A 20,533-nucleotide genomic window follows, 5' to 3' on the forward strand; every position below is an offset into this window, starting at 1 on the left:
CAGGGCTTGTCTGTTCTGTCCGTGTATCCTATGGTACCACTTTGAAAGAGGGCATACTAATACAATTTTTTTTTTTTTTTGAAGCCCATATTAATACAAATAAAATAGGAGTATTAATTTTTTCTTTTTTTGAGAAACATAAAATAGATATTAATGGTTGGAGTCTTGGAGAAAATAATTATAATTTTTTTAATAAAAAATGTACCTGCACCTATAAAATTTTAATGTGATAATGGATGTTTGTCCTTTTTTTTTTTTTAATATAAATTTTGGTGGGAGTAGTTATTATGAGAAATGGGTTTGGTCACATGTATGGAATTAATGTGTCAAAAGGTGAAATTATATCGGACAATGAAAGTAACTAAATTGTAATAATTGTATGGTTTAATGGGATCTCCTTAGCACTTCTTTGTCTTACTCTTCCCTGCATTCTATGGCACCACTTTTAGAAAGAGGGCATATTAATACAAATAAAATAGATTTTTTTTTTTTGAGAAGGAAATAAAATAGATTTTTTTTTTTTGAGAAGAAAATAAAATAGATATTAATGGGTTGCGGAAAAGGATTCTAATTTTTTTTTCTTTTTAAAAAGGTTGACTTATAATTATAAAATTTTAATGTAAGTCAAGACTCTTGACTTATATTAAAATTTTAACTGTTTGAGATTTTTTGGTATTTTTAAATGAGATATGTATTCAGGGTTCAAACTCTATACCTCCAACTATCAAATTATTAACAACAACAAAAAAGTGATAATGGATGGATTTTTTTTTTTTTTTTGAGAAAGTGATAATGGATGGATTTGGTTACATGTATGGAATTAAAGTGTCGAAGGTGAACTTATGTAGACAATTTAATTAGTAAGAGAGAATCAAATTTAGGTATCATATTGGATATCTAAATTAGTGACAAGTACTACTTTAACTCTGTAAGGCTTTATTTGGTTGGGCAGATAGAAAAGTGAATGATGGAAAAAATTTTGTTTTCTCTCACTTGTGTAATTTGTTGGGAGGAGGATGAAATAGTGAAAGGATGAAAAACTCATATGTTAGGTTGATAAGAAAAACTCATTATGCCATTTACAAATTTCAATGTGATTGGTGGTTTTCAAAAACATAATAAACGAATGTTGACTTACTTTTTTGTGATTGGTGGATTTACAAAATTTGTAATATTTTTTAAATCACTCTCTTTTTTAATGTTTTTTATTTGATAAAAATTTTGTTTGTTTATTTATTGGCTACTATTTGGGGATTAGATAGACTTTGTTGATTAAAATTTGGGGGTTTACTTTCACTTGAGGGCTTTAGGTGATTACCTAACTGGCCTAATGCTTGAGTTGGCACTGCATTTTCCCTCCCAACCAAATAACCAAAATCCTTATTTTTCCTCCTATTTTTCACTCCTCTTTTTTCATCCTCCCTCAAATCACCCAAACCATAAATGAAGATTAGGGCTCTTTCATAGTAGAAGATGGTTCTTATGGTGCTTCAAGAACAAATTTTTGACTTTCGATTGAAAATTTGAAAGGCTAAACAACCTAAATTTAATCCTATGTCTGAATTGGTTAATACTATACTAGTCGTTGTCTCTTTGAGCACATATACTAGTCTCTTCACATGTATTATATTTTTGTTCAAAGATTTTTTTAATAAAATATATAAGATTAGTAAGTTATAATTACCAGCAATTATAAATTAGATGTAAAACATGTGTTCTAACTTTATAGAATTTGAAATTTTAATCATACTTTTCTAACATTTTGATGGACAATTTTGAACATGAATTCAAATAGAATAAAATGACGAAAAAGAATATATGTGACTGACTCTAATTAATCTATTGAAGATCCATAACCAACACCAAACTTTTGAGACTAATAAGGTTTTGTTGTTGATGGGAAATTTTTTATTTCTTAATTTACCATTATATCCTTTATTAGTCTTATTGTTAAATAAATTTTTATTAGGTAATAAGACTATTTTTGGAAGTATAAACTCAAAATAAATTTCCAATTATATATTTAGATACACTTTTCTAAATTGGAAAATTATTATGTAATTGCCTTAAACTTTTAAAGTAGTATATATATATAATATATGTGTGTGTGTTTATATATAGATTTAATTCAAGATAATTGCCTCATCAAAAAAATAATAATAATAATTCAAGATAATTGCTCTTTACTAATTGAACTAATTATAATTAATGGTTACGTAACTTGGATAAAGGAAAATCTTACTATTATTGAGGAGAAATATTATGTTCTCAATAGTTTCACAACAAATCCTAAGTGGTAGGCTGTTATTGGTTGTTATGAGTGGACAAAAAAGTAATTTAAGTTGTAAATTTAAATTAGAACCAATAACAACTTACCACATGTGATTTGTTATGAAAGTATTTTGAAAATGTTGTAAGCGTAGCATTTCTTATTATTGAGTCAGGTTTAATTCAAGATGTAATGTTTTTATCTTCTTCTTAATAAAGTTACGATCTTCTTATAAAAAAGGAAAAAAAAATTATAACCTACAAGTCTACAACTTTTGAAGTAATCCTTAATATGTTATTTGCAAATGTCAAGAGGTGTGGGTCTCGCTGGAAATCAGCCATAGGGCATCAGCCGGGTTTACCTTATAATATATTAAACTTGTTCGATAAAAAAAAAAAAATTATCTTAACTAGTTAAAGAGAGTTTTAGTGGGTGAAGAGCAAAATAAAAAAAAAGTTTCAAAAATTTCCTCAAAAAAAAAAAAAAAAATCCAAAAATGCTGAAAGTTTTGTATCAATATCTCTCAAAAAGGCTAAAAAATAAGATTAAGGCTTCTCTTGTGTGTGGTAGCACGAGTAGAGCTCTCTCTCTCACATTTTAATTTGTCCATGTTATGAATGGTTGCAATTATTGATCAGTTTTGGTATCTTTTTGCGTCTGATTTATTTGACAAACTTTTAGTTTTTAACTCTTATATACAGTTTTTTACAATCACACTTTTTTTTTTTTTTTTAAAGTATATTTTAGCACATTTTCAATTAAAAAAAAAAAAAAAAAGCAAAAAGCTATATAACCTAATGCCAAAAAACACACTTATTTGTTTTGAAGTAAAATATTTTATATGTAAAACATTTTCAATAAAATATTTTTAGATATTTGGTATGAAAAGTAAAACTATTTGAAGTAAACCACAAAAACTGATAGCTCAACGCTAAAATCACTAGTGTTGGAGGTTTGGTGGCTAGACCGTTGGAACCAGCAGTCAAAGTAGTAACTTTGGCAACCGAACTGCCAACGATCACTGCTGGAGTGGTATCTTCAGTGACCAAACTGCCAACACTAGTAGACAAAACAACGTCTTTGGTTATCGGACCTTTGGCGCCGGTTGCAATGCGGTGTCTCTTTCCACCAAACCGGTAACTCTAGTCAATAGTGCAGTGTTTATGGCCATTGAACCATCAACACATATCCAGTGAGGCATCTTCGGCCATCGAACTGCCAGCATCGATCGTCGGTATGGCGTCTCCTGCCACTGAACCATCGACACTGATTGGCAAGTGGAGCCTTTGAACATTGGATTGTCAGCATCAGTTGAGGAGTAGAGTCATCGACCACCAGACCACCATCACAGGTTGGCGGAAAGGAGTCACCAGCCACCGGACTGTCAGCATTGGTCGCTGGTGCGGAGTCTCTAGCCACCAAACTACCGGCACCTATCGCCAAAGCAATGTCTCTAGCAATTGGACCGGTGACCTAGCGATCAAATGGAGGAGGGGAAGCCATTGTGTGTTTTTGGAAATATTTTATCAAATTTTCAAAGGTAAAATATTTTACAACTTTTTATAAAAGATTTTACTGTCAACTGAAAATATTTAATAAATTTGACTATATTTTACCTGTAAACAAACACCTGAAAATAAGAAAACATTTTCTGTAAAATTTTATTTAAAAACAAATGGAGCCTTTATATTAGTTTCTTCATTCATGAGTTTACCGTCTTCACGTGGGTTTCCAATGCATTCCACTAGTTATCAGCAGTAACAAATGTTGATGTGAATAGTGTGTTTAGCTCTCCATCCTATACCCCTAGACCTGAGGTTCATTCACACATGAGACATAGCAAGGCAACGAAAACAACCAACATCTAGCATGAGCACTAGCATTTGGCGTTGTAAAAACCCTCAATTGCTATTTTAGAGCATTTGTAGCAGTGGAGCTAAAAAACTATAATGCTATTTTAGCTCCACCAATATGGCAAAAAGGGCTTGCAGCAGTGGAGCTAAATGTATAAAATTTAGCTTATTTGCTACAGTGCACATCTATAGATAGATGTGCACTGTAGCACTCATCTAAAAAATAATAATAATTTTTTAATCCCACTACCGAATAAAATAATAAAACTAATCTTATTTTTTTCATTCTTTTATTCCGTTTCTTTCACCGTGCACTCAGATCACTCATCTCCCTCAATCATCAAACACTCATCTCCCTCACTCATCTCTCTCACTCCATCAAGCACTCATCACCATCGCCGTCCCAACCCCAGCCCACGCCGTCGCCGTCCCAGCCCCAGCCCACGCCGTCGCTGTTGCTCCTTACCACCATTCTTCCTTTGTTCAACCTCACGAAATGCCTGTCCTCCTTCACCAGCCTCTCGTTCACGTCCTCGCCTCTGGCGAACGACACCGAAAGGCACCGCAGGAACACGAATCGACTAAACTGTGTCGGACTGGTGAAGAGAATCCACTCCCCGACATCGGAATCGCCTCGATGTCTCAGCCAATCCTTGGAGTGGCGGTGGAGAGCGAAACCTTGATTTGGGGTTTTTTTTTTTTTGGGTTGAGCCTTGATTGAGCCTTGATTTAGGTTGAGCCTTGATTTGGGTTGATGTCTCAGCCGGTCCTTGGAATCGCTTGAGCCTTGATTTGGGTTTTTTTTTTTCTCTGCTGTGGACTGGTGGTGGTGGTGGAGGAGGATGTTTGTGCTGTGTGGTGGTGGTGATATATTATTTTATTAGAGTAGAAATATTATTATTTTATTGTAGTAGAAATATTATTTTATTGTGATGAATATATTATTTTATTGTGTTGAAAGCTAAAATAGATCCACTGCTGTAGTATGTGTGTAGGTAAAATAGATAAAATAACTTTTGGTGGAATTAAATTGCTAAAAATTTAGCTCCACTGCTGTGGATGCTCTTACAACCCAAAAACATAAAAAACCTACTACATTTGGGTGGGAATACTCAAATTTTTTTTGCAACCTTTCTACTGATGGTTCTAATAAAAAAGAACCCACTGTAGCAGGTTGTAAAGAATTCTTTAATATAAAAACACTCTCTCTCTTTCCTGGTATTTGAGTTAAATTATATATTATTTTATTTTATTGTGTAGTTATATTATTTTAATGAATTGTATGTAAAAATAAAAAAATTGGGATATAAGGTGTATTGTAAAGTGTGTTGGTACAATAGATAAAATAGATTTTTATAAGGTAAAATACCAACTTTTATATCATTCTAGATGCTAGTGCTTAAATATTCCCACTAACAACAAATACAAGCCATTAAAAAAAGTAATTTCCTCGAAATAAGAGATTAAATAAAAGAGTAAAAATAAAAATCCAATTGAAAAAAAAATCAAATTCTGTAAAATTAGTATTCATATTTTGTATCTTTTTTTTCCTTGATAAGGTCATGTTTGTGTTTAAATTATAATTACTTTTGGTTAGAACTTATAAATATTATATCTTTTATTAAAACAAAAAAATTGAACATTCACATGCGAAGAGGCTAGTAGTATATGGCTACATGTAGTGGCAAAGCCAAAAAAAAAATATTTGAGAGGTCACAATTAACCTTAATCATATGGATATATAACATTCTATAAAGTATATCTAATCACTCTACACACTCTCTCTCTCTTTTATTTTTTTTAAAAAGATATATACAATAGGATTTGAAACTAATGCCGCCGTTATAATTTATTTGTAGAATAATTTGAAGAATTCTTTTTATATTTGTATCTTTAAAAAATATAGTTTTATCTTAAATTATTCTATTTGTATAATTGAGTTAATCACAATATTTATCTAATATACTGTCAACAAATTGTAGGGGAAAAAAGTGTTTTAATTCTTTTTATATTTTATGCTTTTATTTTTTATATTTTAAATTATTAAAAAATGTTATATATTCTCAATTCACATGTTATTCACTCTATGACTATAATTTATAAGCCTTATGAAAATTATATAAAACACTTTTTTCCCCTACAATTTGTTGACAGTATATTAGATAAATATTGTGATTAACTCAATTATACAAATAGAATAATTTAAGATAAACCTATTTTTTAAAGATACAAATAGAATAATTTAAATAATTCTTTTATATTTATGTTTCTATTTTAATATTTTTTAATAAATTATAAAGAATATTGTAAATTCTTAAGCCACATGTCATTTATTTATAACTGTGATTTATAGGCCATATATATATATATATATATATATAAATTTTTCTGAGAAACCATTCATAGGCCATATAAATGTTATATGAAATGCCCTTTTTCTCCTACAATATGTTGACAATATACTAGAAAAAGATATTGATTAAATCAATTATAAATTATAGACACATGATTAAAAAAATTAAAAACAAAATGTCATTATAAAAGAAACATATATTTGTTGATTAAAAGTTTAAAAAAAAAAAAAGTAACCATAGTTGGAAAGATATTATTACATTTTACATAAAAAAATTATATTAAATATATATTACATCTTTTCACTTGAAGATAGTTTGGGATGGTTATTTAATTTTTTAGGATATTATCTATAAATATACTTACACTAATTATAATTTTAAATAAAAATCTTGAGGAGACCAAATAGTATTTTTTTTTTCTAGGAACTAATTTTAAAAATAATTACACAATATGAATGGATAAATAAATAAATTTTAAAATTGTTTTACATAAATTTGGGACCTCAAGATCTTCTCTATTTCATTTAAAATAAAGAAAATTTATTTTTATAATTAATATTTAATTTCATGGATAATTGGATATAACCATTTATAGAGTTTATTGCCATTAAATAATGGGTACAACAAAAATGTATTATCCTTCTTTTGATAAGACAAAAATGTATTATCTTTTTTTATTTTTATAAACATAATGTATCATCTTATCAAATTAGCTTAAAGTCTATTTGGTTGCTCAAAAACGAGAGGAAAATGAAGGAACCGTTAAGAGTTTATTAGGTTCTTTTGTTAATACCTATGTTTATAATTGATTACATTTACTTCTATATTTTTTTTTTGCATTTCCTTCTTTTCTGATATTTGCTTTTAATTTAATTGCTCTGAGTCTGAGGATTAAGTTTTGTATGCATTGGTTAGGTTGATACAGAGTTCTAAAGTTTGAAATAAGGTGCTGATGTGAGAGGGCAGGTATGGGAAATAAATGTAAAAAGCCAGGGGTAAAATAGGGAACAAGGAAAATAATGTCATAGTTCCCAACTAGCCGTTATTTTTGAATGATACAAATACAAATCCCTCTGTTTTGGTCTCTCCGACTCAGAGTCGGAGACGGAGACGGAGACCGACTCTGCTTTTATTCTCCGACTCAGAGAAGGATATTATAATGTTTTTAATTAATATAAATACACTCGTATTTCCATACCCAAGAACAAACCCTCTCTCTCTCTCTCTCTCTCTCTGTTTCTAGTTTTTATCTCTGAAACTCACAGAGAAAACCCACTTTGTAGCCCACAATTGCTTTCCTTTTCTGAGTGTAGAAACAGAAATTAAGAATCTTGGAGGCCAATTCAACTTAAGAATTGAATTTGGAGTCTCTTTCTCGTCTCTGTTTTTTGCTTGTGGTTTTATCTCTCTGTAACTCACAGAGAATTGATCATCAAAACCATGATGACTTCCGGTTCCCTTTTTGTGTGTGAGTCATTCAATGAACTCAAAAGAGAGTGCACCAGAGATGAGAAATTGGACTTGGACTTGCTCACTCTTAGGGTTTTGAAGGACTTGATTCTATTGCTCCCTAAAAGACCGTCTCTGCCACTGGATTCAGAAGAGAAGAAACTGCAATATCGTTTCAAACCCACCTGGGGCTCCTTCCAAAGAAAAAGATTGAATCATGGTTCTTCCAAGCCTCATACCCGTTACCAATTGCCAAATTTGAACGTCAAAAGGAAAAGGTTTTCTCAACCCAAGATCATCACACGCCTCAAAATAATCCCACCCAAGAAACCCCATTTGGGAATCTCTGCTGCTTCATCCATTGATGTTCCCAACCACTGTGAATCTCCCAAACCCACGCCACCCAGAGTAATTGATGGCCTCAACTGTCAAGGTTTGAAGCTTGTTACCCAGAAGCGAAGAAAAGCCACCAAGGAAGACCAAATTGAAGAAAAGCCACCAAAGAAGCCCAAATTGAACCCAACCCTTCCACTCTTAAACCCATCACCAAAACTGCCTCAAAATTTCCAGAATATCATCGACACAATGGGTGGAACCCAACTGGTTTTGGTCATACAGAAACCTCTTACTAAGACTGACCTAAACCGACATAACGCTCGGTTGTCCATGCCTTTAAGCCAAATCAATGGCAGTTTCTTGAGAGAGGCAGAAAGAGTATATCTGGATCAACAGCAAGCAATGGAAGTCCCATTCATGGAGCCCTCCGGTAAGGTAAATAAAATTGTTTTGAGGCAATGGGACATGCCCAAGGAGTCAGGGAAGAAAAGCTCATGCTATGTGATGATAAAATCTTGGAATGAGGTAGTGGAAAAAAATGATCTTGGCAGAAAGCTTAACCAAGTGATCCAAATTTGGTCTTTTAGAGTTGGTAATGAAGATCAACTCTGCCTGGCTTTTGTTGTGGTCAACACAGGAGAGAACAATGAGGGAGCAAGTAGCTGCGGGCAAGGAAGAGATAGGGATTGACACTAATTTTGGCCTTTTCAATTGACCAATTTTCTTGTAATTAGATATTTTGTTTAGAGTTTATTAGAGAGAATGCCAATATGTTATGACTCATGACATATTGTTTATTAGTATTTTTTTTTATAAATTTTTAGATAGGGATCTATTGTCAATTAATGTAAGAGTCTGTTCATTGAAATTTTGATTAATGAAGTTCCTAGAAATTTTGATTAATGAGACTGAGCCACATTTTGATTTTGATACACAATGAACATGCGTAAATGTATTTGCGATTGATTTGGAATGCTAAAAGGTATATGTTATGGAATCTTTTGCAATATGTATGTTTAGTTGAAATATACATACATACATGCATAAAACGTTGGAGGAGCTTGAAACTGTGCATAACAAGTACCTGAAGGCTGAAGAGACAAGAGGTTTGCCGAAAATGGATCTTTTATTGTCATAAACAAATGCCTACAAGAACTTATTAATATTGTTGGCATGGTATATGATTGTGTCATTGCGAGAACCCTTGTTATATTGATTTTCAAACCATGTGCTAGCCACTATTTGAAATGACATGTCTGCATTGAATGTTTACTGAATTCACTTTGATCTTATTTGAAGGATCCACTATTTACCTTTTATTTTGAATAATTAGGAACTTGATAATCAACTCAGAAACTGTAAGGAAGATTTTAAGAATTTTGAAAGGCAGGATGTGAAATATCAGGAAGATTTGAAGCACATGAAGCAAAAGATCAAGAAACTTGAGGATAAACTGGAAAAGGTATGGGAAAGACATTGTTCACTTGAACTGAACATGGTTATCATTAACTTTTTGGCTTCCCATTTCAGGAATCAGCAAAGATTAATAACTTAGAAAATGAGTGTGAAAACTCAAAAAATCTGATTCCGGAACTTGAGGAAAATATTCCAAAACTGCAAAAGCTGTTGCTGGATGAGGAGAAAGTCTTAAGAGGAAATTAAAGAGAATTCCAAAGGTAATTTAATTTTAATATTATTATTTTTTTATCTTTTTGGTTATGAACAATAGGAATATGTTAGTCGTTGTGTTGCAAATCACACTTCAAAGAATTATGTGCATCAGTATTAAGTTTTTAATTTATAGCTGTTTGTGTATGTTTCACACCATTGTAAAATATTATTGTTCATTTTCTGTTTTATCTTCTAAAAAATAGTAGGGTTTTGTCATAAGCTATGCCTTCAATTAAAATTTTGGATTCTCATTACATTGCTTTGTGTTTCTTTAGGTCTATATACTAAGTATTCTCTAGTTGGATTTTTATTTTTATAAATATGGTGCCATCCCCCATGGTAGATGTAATAACATTGTAAAGGATGCCCAAATAACATATCATGGAGTTCTGATATTCAGAGTTTGTGCTATGATATACATGATTTATAAGGCTCTAATATGTGTGGCATAACTTAGTATTCCTCTACAACTGTTTTTGGAAAATTCTTAATTTATTTTCTAATTGAATTTGGACGTTTGATTTGGTCAATTTTAAAGAAATCCTCAATATCATTATATCATTATATCATTTTCAGATGGGATTAAGAACTTTACTATAAAAGGATTTTGAAATTAACTTTGCTTGTGCCTGAACATGTGAAAAGGTTCTCCCCCCCCCCCCCCCCCCCCGGGGGCTGAAATTTAGGCCTTTAATTTCTTTTTTCCTTTGTTCATTGTTGAGTTAAGCATGCACCTAGTGGTCTTGGACCTACGTCCTCACCTCCCATCCCATTATTATGGGAAAAGGAAGTGCTAGTTGAGCTATAGGTCTTAGGCACCTTTGATTTTTTTTTTTTAACGCATAAATCGCTCCTTGCTCAAAAAAAAAAAAAAATCACCCAATTCCATGGGGAGAACCAATGAGAAACCAAGAAGTTTCTTTTGTGACATTGGTGTGGATGCATACTTATGTTTATTTTGTTTATTCTTGGTATTGTATGTAATCTTTTTGTTGGTTGGGAAATTGATACCATTTTGTTAAAGAGGTAATCCCCCTTGAAATAATTAGTGTAATACTGTCTTTCTTCTAGCAGACATGGGCATGTGTAGCTAATTATTGGAAATATTACTTACCCCTGATTGGTCAATAAGCAATTGAAATTGAGATATCGTGCTGAACAAGAACCTTGGGAAAAGTAACTGATTGAACATAGGGGAAAACTTGAAGTTACATGTACCGAAAGCAAGCTTTTGAGTGAAAAGGTGAGTTTTGGTACTTTGATAGTATCTTTTTAATTAATTCTAAGGGATGAGAGCATTAGCTACTTGTTAGTGTCCCCTTATTTTTCTTTCTCACATATTAATGGAAAATTTTGTATTAAGCACTTCATTATTTGTCAAGCAATTCATTTCTTGTGTTGATTGACATTGTGAGAAGTAAAAAGTCCTATAATATGAATTGTGTAGCAGAGATTAAAATATAGTTGGTTGAAAGTGATGGTTGCTGTTTCAGCATGAAGCTGGTCTTGCAGCATTTGAAGATGCTCAAAAGCAGGTGGATGTTATATTGGGAAAAAAAAAAAAAAAAAAAAAATTGCAAGCATTGCAGATATTCAAACTGATATAAAAAAGTAGAAGCTTGAAGTATTGGGAGCTCGTAAAGTGGAACAAGTTTGTGTTTTCATCATAATTAATTTGAATTTCAAGTTCACTTATCGCTTTGCGATTAGGAAATATGATGATAGTACTTGACCCTTATTACAGGAATGCATCAAAGAACAAGATGCACTGATTCCTATTGAACAAGCTGCAAGACAGAAGGTTGCAGAACTCTATTTTGGATACTGAGAAGAGTCGGGATCAGTTCTAAAAGCAATCTTGCAGGCTAAGGAGTCCAACCAAATTGAGGGAATATATGGAAGAATGGGTGACCTTGGTGCTATTGATGGTAAGTCTTCTGCTTTGTTATTAGTTTATAATCTTTGTTTTCTAGCCATCTTTTCAAGATTAACAATGACATAAGTCCAATTTTTGTGACTTGTAATTGATGCCTTTTCTTATACCTGCATTTCCACAACAGTTCTTGTCCTAGGTATAAAGAACAATACATGTGATTTATATGAGTTGAGATTGGTGTTTGATGTTTGTGAAATTGTGTTCGGCTTTATTACTTTACCAACCCATTCCAATTATTGCCGTGTTTAATGCATTAATGAGCTCATCATTTTCTTTACCAAACAGTATGATATCAAATCCCATATATATTTTTAATTTTCAAATAAAGTTTGTCTATTAACTTTTGTGATTTTCTATCTGCAGCTAAATATGATGTTGCCATATCAACGGCTTGCCCTGGACTTGATTATATTGTAGTGGAAACAACAGGTGTAGCACAAGCATGCGTTGAGCTACTTCGGAGGGAGAATCTTGGTGTTGCAACTTTCATGATATTGGTACCAATTTCATATTACCGTCCAAACAGTTACTTTAATGTTTTGAGTATCTGAAAGACCTTGTTCACTTATAAGTTGGAATTTTGAGTACCTGAAAGACCTTGTTCACTTATAAGTTGGAATTTTGAGTACCTGAAAGACCTTGTTTGCTTATAAGTTGGAAAGTCGATTGGTTTATTTGTTTGATCCTAGGAAACTTGACTGAAAATTTTCAGAACTTGTGACACATTCTTTGAATCTTTTAGGCCGAAAGTTGGCTGAATCTTTGTGCATGAGTTTGATATCTCCAGTTTGTAGATCACTCTAGTTTAAAATTATGATAATATAGATTGTTCCCATTGAATCTGCTAGCTAGTTTTGAAATGGTAAGAAGAGACAATGTAGAAAACAAAGCAAATCTTTACATATTGTAGGATCTATGGGATTGCTGATTTGGGTTCAGGTTGCAAAAATCTTTGGTTAACTTTTTGGTGATGTGCAACCCAAACTTGCAGTAGTCAAAGGGGTTTTGAAATTTTAATATCACAACTTACTTAACAGGATCCTGGAGTCAATAAATTTAGAAAATGATAATTTAGATTTGGTGGCCACTTAATATTTAATGCCATACAGTAGTGTGTGTATCTTTTTCCTTCATATACGGTAGACTTCCATTAATTGAAGAGGACTCATAAAACTATGGCTACTTTATTTCTTATTTTATAAGTTTGAATTCCTCTTGCAGGAGAAGCAAGTTGAATTTTTACGCAAGTTGAAGGAGAAGATAAGCACTCCAGAGGGAGTTCCGCGTCTTTTCGATTTAATTAAAGTTCAGGATGAAAGAATGAAACCTGCTTTCTTTGCAGCACTGGGAAACACTGTTGTAGCTAAGGATCTTGACCAAGTAGTTTCCAGTTTCTTTATAAATGATTGGATTATTCTTATGTTTTAAAATTGTAAAAAATGCAATGTTAAAGTATTGCTAACTTGTTTCTAAAAGCAAGCTGGTGTTTTGATAGTTTGGTATTGTGCCTAAAAGGTTCGTTTTAGCAGCTTGTGCTTGGTTTATCTGGAATAGTTGCATGGAGTAATTAAAGTTGTCAGTTTATAAGTTTTTAATTTCTTTTTGCCTGTGTGTGTGTGCGCGCACGCACTTTCCTAAAGAAAATTTTGTGCAATCTACCTTGTGACAGATCCTTTTCAACTGGAATCCAAGACAAATGACAAGGAAATTTTAGATGCTTTACTGCTGATAGAATCTTAAGTGGAATATGTCACAATGTAAGCAAACATATTCTAAGAGATAAGAAATCATTTTTTAAGGCATTGAGCATCTTAACACTGCCATACATTGTATTAGAAACGTAAATCTGTTTATACCAAAAGGAATTATCATTAATGCCTAATTTGCATTGATCCCTTGATGAGGTTAAATCCTCAAGTTCCGTCTGTGCGTGGTTTCCATCTTATTGAGGGTAAAATAACCAATATTGGTGCAAGTAGAACTTGGAAGTTTTTATGGTTTATTGGAGATTTCGCATTCTTGTTGACTTGGGTCTGGCAAATTTTGAAATAGCTTCTATTTTCCAATTTTCAGGCAACACGTATTGCATATAGTGGAAACAAAGAATTTCGACGTGTGGTAACACTTGACGGTGCTCTTTTTGAAACATCTGGTACAATGAGTGGTGGAGGAAGTAAGCCTCGTGGTGGCAAAATGGGGACATCTATTCAAGCTTTTAGTGTGTCGTGAGAAGCTGTTGCAAATGCTGAGAAGGAACTGTGTCTAATGGTTGAAAAATTGAATAGCATCCACCAAAGAATTGCTGAGGCAGTGTGGTGTTCTTAAGTCACATGTCATTTATTTATCATTGTGATTTATAGGTCATATATATAAACGGTACGAGCATCAAGTCTAGGCCCAACTCATTAGTCCTCGTACGATTAAGAGGTTGGGGCCTAGTGTCAAGTCTAGGCCCAACCTAAAATCCCTCTTATGGTTAATAGGTTGGGGCCTAGTATAAGGTCGACAACAGCCTATCGGTCCTCAACTCGCCGAGACCAACTTCGGCCTAAGTAGATAAGAATGATAGTGCCGTGGGGGAAATTGCTTGCCAAGCACCATTCAGCGACAATTGCAAGTTTCAAGAAAGTCATGTCAGTCACAAGTAGTGGGTCCTATATGGTTAGGAATATATCTCAGAGAGACCCAACAATATAGAAAATCACCCTCTTATCATGACGACTCCACTAAGAGAAGTCTATAAATAAAGGCCGATGGTAAGAGGGGAGGGGGCTGGCATTTTTGGGAGGGACACACAAGAAAAAAGTGAGAAACAACCAAAGAGAAAGAGACAGAGATAGAGAGAGAAGGTTTTAGCTTAAGTCTTCTCAGGAAGCATACACATGGGTGAAGAGAATAGAGAGTGGACTTTAAGCACCTTCCCCTGGGCCATTAGATTGACTTAAGGAGGTTTTCCCATTATAGGAAATTTCATACCCATAAAAAACAAGTAAATTGGGAGTTTGACCGAAAACTTATCAAGTATCTTGGACTCAAGCACCATATATATATATATATTGAGAAACGACTTATAGGCCATATAAATGTTATATGAAATGCCTTTTTTTCCCCTGCAATATGTCGACAATATACTGGACAAAGATTATGATTAACTCAATCATAAATTATAAACACATGATTAGAACAATTAAAAAAAAATGTCACTATAAAAAAACATATATTTGTTGATTAAAAGTAAATTAAAAAAAAAAAAAACCATAGTTGGAAAGATATTATTACATTTCACACAAAAAAAATTATATTACATCTTATTACTTGAAGATAGTTTGGGATAGTTATTTAATTTTTTAGGATATTATCTATAAATATACTTACACTAATTATAATTTTAAATAAAAATCTTGAGGAGTCCAAATAGTAATTTAAATATAAGTACACAATATGGATAAATAAATAAATTTTAAAATTGTTTTACATATGGTTCTAAGGATTCCAATGTGATGGGATCTCAATTAGATGTCGAATTTGGGACATCCAAGATCATCTCTATTTCATTTAAAAAAAAGAAAATTTATTTTTATAATTAATATTTAATTTCATGGATAATTGGATATAACCATTTATAGAGTGAATTGCCATTAAATAATGGGTACAACAAAAATGTATTATCCTTTTTTGATAAGACAAAAATGTATTATCTTTTTTTATTTATTTTTATAAACAAAATGTATCATCTTATTACATCTAAAAGTCTCATATTTAATATTTTGGCCGTGAAGAGAAAATAAATTCCCCTTCACAAAGCTCTACTCCTCTAAACCAACACTAAAATGGTTCAACGCATTTCACCGTATTTACAATCGCGCCATCTATTCACGATTAGCCGTTGATTCCTCCGAAAACGCAAATTCAACTCTGCTTCGTCTTCGCTCCTCTTCTGCTGTTCGTTCGTGCATGAAGATTTTCTGGTAACTTTTCGATTCCGAGCAACTCAATTTGCCTAAAGTTTTGATGCATGTGCGGGGTTTCTTCAAATTTGAGCTCTAATTTCAATTTCTCTGAGGATTGGCTTAAAAGTCTGTTTGGTTGCTCAGAAATGAGAGGAAAATGAAGGAACCGTTAAGAGTTTATTAGGTTCTTTTGCTAAGACCTATGTTTATAATTGATTACATTTATTTCTATATTTTTTTGCATTTGCTTCTATTCTGATATTTGCTTTTAATTTAATTATTCTGAGGATTAAGTTTTGTATACATTGGTTAGGTTGATGCAGAGTTCTAAAGTTTGAATTTTTGTTTTTTTTTTTTTTGTTTTTTTGTTTTTTGTTTTTTTTGTTTTTTTGCTTATTGAGAAAATTTTGGTATAGAGAATGATTAAATTTCTTAATGTTATTAGATTTTGCATTTTTTGGGATCTAGGGTTTTGTTGTTGTTGTTGTTTGGTATGTCACTATGTCAGTGTGACCAAGAATCTGAGGTCTTATTATAGATTGTAATTCATACATTTGTTGAATTTTGCTTTTTCTGGTTGTCTTGGTTTACTGATACTTATTTGGAGTTTTTTTTTTGGGGGGTTGTTTTAGAGTTCTGTTTTGATTTGTTTTAGGAGTTGGAATGGGGGTTATGGAGAATATGCTGCATTCAGATTCTCTTAGAACAGTTACGTCGGTAAATGGTAGTTATTCTGAAGGGAGGTTGGGAAAATTGGCAATGGATACTGGTCCATCTAAACCTAAGAGGCGTTCAGTTTCTGCTGTTCGCGATTTTCCATCAGGATGTGGACCACTTGGTAATCAAATTCATTCTCCAGAGGTTTCTGAAACATTGGTTTCTGCAAAGAGACTGGAGCAAGAAAACGTTTTGACATCAGAAGATAAAGTGGTTGTCTCATCTGACCAGGGGAATGAACTTGAGTCCATGAAAGTTGAACCTGTGCAAATACACTCACCAGTGTCAGAAGCTTTGAATAATGCAGTGCTGAGTGAGCCTGTGAAAGTACACTCACCAGTGTCAGAAGCTTCGAATAATGCAGTGCTGAGTGAACCTGTAAAAGATTTAGAAGATGCAGCCTTTGATTTGTCGAAGATACATGTGGTAGATGCTTCTGATTCTACTTCAAAGGAAGAGATGGTTTCACCAAGTAGTTTTAAATTATGCTCACCATTTTGTGGTCCCAATGATGTTCCCACTGGCAGTGGTTTGAAGAAGACCATGGCTAAAAATTATGCTTCACGAAGAACAGTTTCAGCCATCAGAGACTTCCCGCTCTTGTGCGGTAGAGATGCTCCGCGTCTTAGTAAGGAAGAAAGCCTGGAAGAGCTTGCTTCTCTGAAGAACAAGAGTTTGCGTCAAGATAAGTCTGACATGGACGACAGGCCCTCGGAAGAGATGAGAAAAGCTGATGTAAAGCGAATGGGAGAGGATGTTCAAGATGGGGATGCAGAGAAGAGTGAATTACAGGGGAATGTTGCTTCTCTGAAGAACAAGAGTTTGTGTCAAGATAAGTCTGACATGGATGACAGGCCCTCGGAAGAGATGAGAAAAGCTGATGTAAAGCGAATGGGAGAGGATGTTCAAGATGGGGATGCAGAGAAGAGTGAATTACAGGGGAATGTTGCTTCTCTGAAGAACAAGAGCTTGTGTGAAGATAAGTCTGATATGGATGACAGGCCAGCGGAGGAGACTAGAAAAGCTGATGTAAAGCAAATGGAAGAGGATGTTCAAGATGGGGATGAGCAGAAGAGTGAATTGCAGGGCAATGTTTCTAGAATAACTGGAGACAAAATCGGAGCTGAATCTGATGGATGTGCTACTAAAGAAATCAGGAAGCAGGATGAATTTGGAATGGCTTCTGAGATGAAGGTGCGGCGGGATGATACAAGAGAAAAGTGCACTAGACCTTCTTCTAAAAGTGAAAGTAATCAACATCAGTCTGACCGCAAGTCCAAGACAACAGTTAAAAAAGAATCTAGGGACATTGGAGGATTGGAGGAAACAAAGGGGAAGGAGATTGTGGTTTATGGAAAGGACTCAAGTCTAAAGAGAAAGCATTCCGATATATCTGATTATCAGATCCAATTGCAGGAGGATTTTGGCAGTTTGGAACCTGAGTTGGAGAGGGCTGTGGTGCAAGGTCTGATGGCTGCACCACATTGTCCTTGGGGGCAGGGGAAAGGTGCCTACAAACCATATAAAGCTGGTGTTGCTGGTCAAAGCAAAGGAAAGACACATAATTCTCTGCATCTTGTAAAATATAAATCAGCTGTCAAGACAAAGGATAAAGCTGGAGGTTCTGGAGTGAAGTTAAAAAAGAAGTCATCTATCACAGGAAACACTGCTAATCATGGTATATGTCAAATGGTTAGTAGAGATAAGGAGGACTCTCTTGAGGAAGATGATGAATGTAAAAACTTTCATGTTGCTCCAAGACCACGTAGTTTTGGTGTAAACCTTCCTCCCTTTGAACAGAGTGCAAGTGTTAAACATCATGAAAGTGATGCAATTACCCGAAGCAAAGTGAGGGAGACACTGCGTTTGTTCCAAGCCATCTGTAGGAAGCTCTTGCAGGAAGATGAAGCAAATCCGAAGGCACGAGGAGGTGGCAATAAGAGGATCGATTTACAAGCATCACAGATTCTTAAGAAGAACAGCAAATATGTTAACACTGGCAAACAAATCTTGGGACCTGTCCCAGGTGTTGAAGTTGGTGATGAGTTCCATTACAGGATTGAGCTTAATATTATTGGCCTTCATCGCCAGATTCAAGGTGGTATTGATTATGTGAAGCAAGATGGGTTAGTCCTTGCAACTAGCATTGTAGCATCCGGGGGCTATGCTGATGATTTGGATAATTCGGATTCCTTGATTTATACAGGTCAGGGAGGAAATGTAATGAATGCAGGTAAAGAACCTGAGGACCAGAAGCTTGAAAGGGGAAACCTTGCTTTAAAGAATAGCATGCAGGAAAGGAATCCTGTTAGGGTGATCCGTGGATATGATTCCTCAGATGGAAAAATGTATTTCTATGATGGGCTATATGTGGTGGTGAAATGTTGGCAGGATTTAGGGCCGCATGGTAAGCTGGTTTTCAAGTTTCAGTTGGACAGAATTCCTAATCAACCAGAGCTTGCTTGGAAAGAAGTCAAGAAGTCCAAAAAGTTCAAAATAAGGGAGGGTCTCTGCGTAGATGATATCTCACAAGGGAAAGAGTCAATTCCCATTTGTGCTGTGAACACCATAGATGATGAGAAACCTCCTCCTTTTAAATATATAACTAGAGTGATATACCCTGATTGGTGCCGCCCTCTCCCTCCTAAGGGTTGTGACTGTACCAGGGGATGCTCAGATTCTGAGAAGTGTTTTTGTGCAGTCAAGAATGGAGGAGAAATCCCATTTAATCATAATGGGGCCATTGTTGAAGCAAAGTCCCTGGTCTATGAGTGTGGTCCTTCTTGCAAGTGCTCTTCTTCTTGCCCCAATAGAGTTACTCAGCATGGTATCAAATTTCAGCTTGAAATTTTTAAAACAAAATCTAGGGGATGGGGGGTGAGATCCCTTAATTCCATCCCTTCAGGAAGTTTTATATGTGAGTATATAGGAGAACTCCTTGAAGAGAGGGAAGCAGATCAAAGAACTGGTAACGATGAGTATTTGTTTGACATTGGGGATAACTACAATGACAGCTCTCTTTGGGATGGACTCTTGTCCCTTTTGCCTGATGCGCAGGCAAGTTCCTGTGAAGTTGTGGTGGGGGATAGTGGATTCACCATCGATGCAGCGCAGTATGGCAATGTGGGAAGATTCATCAACCACAGCTGTTCTCCCAATTTGTATGCTCAAAATCTCCTTTATGATCATGCGGACAAAAGAATTCCTCATATAATGTTCTTTGCTGCTGAGAATATTCCTCCCTTGCAAGAGCTGACATACCATTACAATTACATGATAGATCAGGTTCATGATTCAGATGGCAATATTAAGAAGAAGAGTTGCTTCTGTGGTTCCATAGAATGTACTGGTAGGATGTATTGATGTAGCGTCACAGGAGAAGGTTGGATTTATGTTGAAATAATTTTCTTGTCTTGTACTTGAAGATATCTCAGCGTTGTTTACATTGGCTCAAAATTTTCACTTGTAGTGTGCGTTTGGGAAGCGTGTTTCGCAAAACACGCGTTTTGCGTTTCTTTCCATTTTTTTTTAAACCAGCACTTCGTGCACTGTTTATGTCCACCAAGAAATATGAACAGTAAAAAATAAGTGAACAGTAAATTTTTCACACATTTAAAAATTATTTTGCTACAGTGTTTTCAGTTTTCAGTTTCAGCTAAAATAAGTTGTATCCAAATGGACCCATAGACATAAACACAAACCGTTTTCAGTAATCATATACTCATTTCTTGACTTACTTGACAATTAAGTTCAAAATTAAGTCTCGTAGCCAAAAGGCTCTCTCTCTCTCTCTCTCTCTCTCTCTCTCTCTCTCTCCTATTTGACAATGAGAACATTGTTGTGCCACTTTTACCAAAGAAAAAAAAGGGGACATTGTTGTGTCATTGTTACCACTTATGGGTGGTATCATTTTGCATTTGTACGGGTGTGTTTAGATACTGTTTATTTTGTTGAAACTAAAAAATTATTACTAAAAATACTGTAGATAAAAGTAAAAG

The 20,533-nt window shown here is 34.0% G+C and overlaps 3 protein-coding genes across 4 annotated transcripts; all 3 read left to right on the forward strand.

The window, feature by feature from the left end:
* Nucleotides 1-7,586: 7,586 nt before the first annotated feature.
* On the forward strand, nt 7,587-9,107 carry LOC126709354 (putative B3 domain-containing protein At2g27410). The gene has a single exon (XM_050409566.1). The coding sequence runs from the start codon at nt 7,917-7,919 to the stop codon at nt 8,949-8,951; it is 1,035 nt and encodes a 344-aa protein (XP_050265523.1). The 5' UTR covers nt 7,587-7,916; the 3' UTR covers nt 8,952-9,107.
* A 2,587-nt stretch (nt 9,108-11,694) lies between these two features.
* LOC126708438 (structural maintenance of chromosomes protein 4-like) lies at nt 11,695-14,097 on the forward strand. Its single transcript, XM_050408232.1, has 4 exons — nt 11,695-11,860; nt 12,232-12,365; nt 13,090-13,248; nt 13,942-14,097. Exons 1-4 carry the CDS (start codon nt 11,836-11,838, stop codon nt 14,095-14,097), a joined length of 474 nt encoding a protein of 157 aa, XP_050264189.1. The 5' UTR covers nt 11,695-11,835.
* A 1,526-nt stretch (nt 14,098-15,623) lies between these two features.
* LOC126708588 (histone-lysine N-methyltransferase, H3 lysine-9 specific SUVH6-like) lies at nt 15,624-19,991 on the forward strand. Of its 2 annotated transcripts, none has more exons than XM_050408385.1 (2): nt 15,624-15,836; nt 16,451-19,991. In XM_050408385.1, the coding sequence occupies exon 2, from the start codon at nt 16,482-16,484 to the stop codon at nt 19,896-19,898; it is 3,417 nt and encodes a 1,138-aa protein (XP_050264342.1). In that variant the 5' UTR covers nt 15,624-15,836; nt 16,451-16,481; the 3' UTR covers nt 19,899-19,991. The 2 variants fall into 2 exon arrangements, with proteins under 2 accessions (XP_050264342.1, XP_050264341.1); XM_050408384.1 differs by having other exon boundaries at nt 15,625-15,836; nt 16,474-19,991.
* Nucleotides 19,992-20,533: the final 542 nt, after the last annotated feature.

Source organism: Quercus robur, chromosome 12 (assembly GCF_932294415.1).
Source record: "Quercus robur chromosome 12, dhQueRobu3.1, whole genome shotgun sequence".
Lineage (NCBI taxonomy): Eukaryota > Viridiplantae > Streptophyta > Magnoliopsida > Fagales > Fagaceae > Quercus > Quercus robur.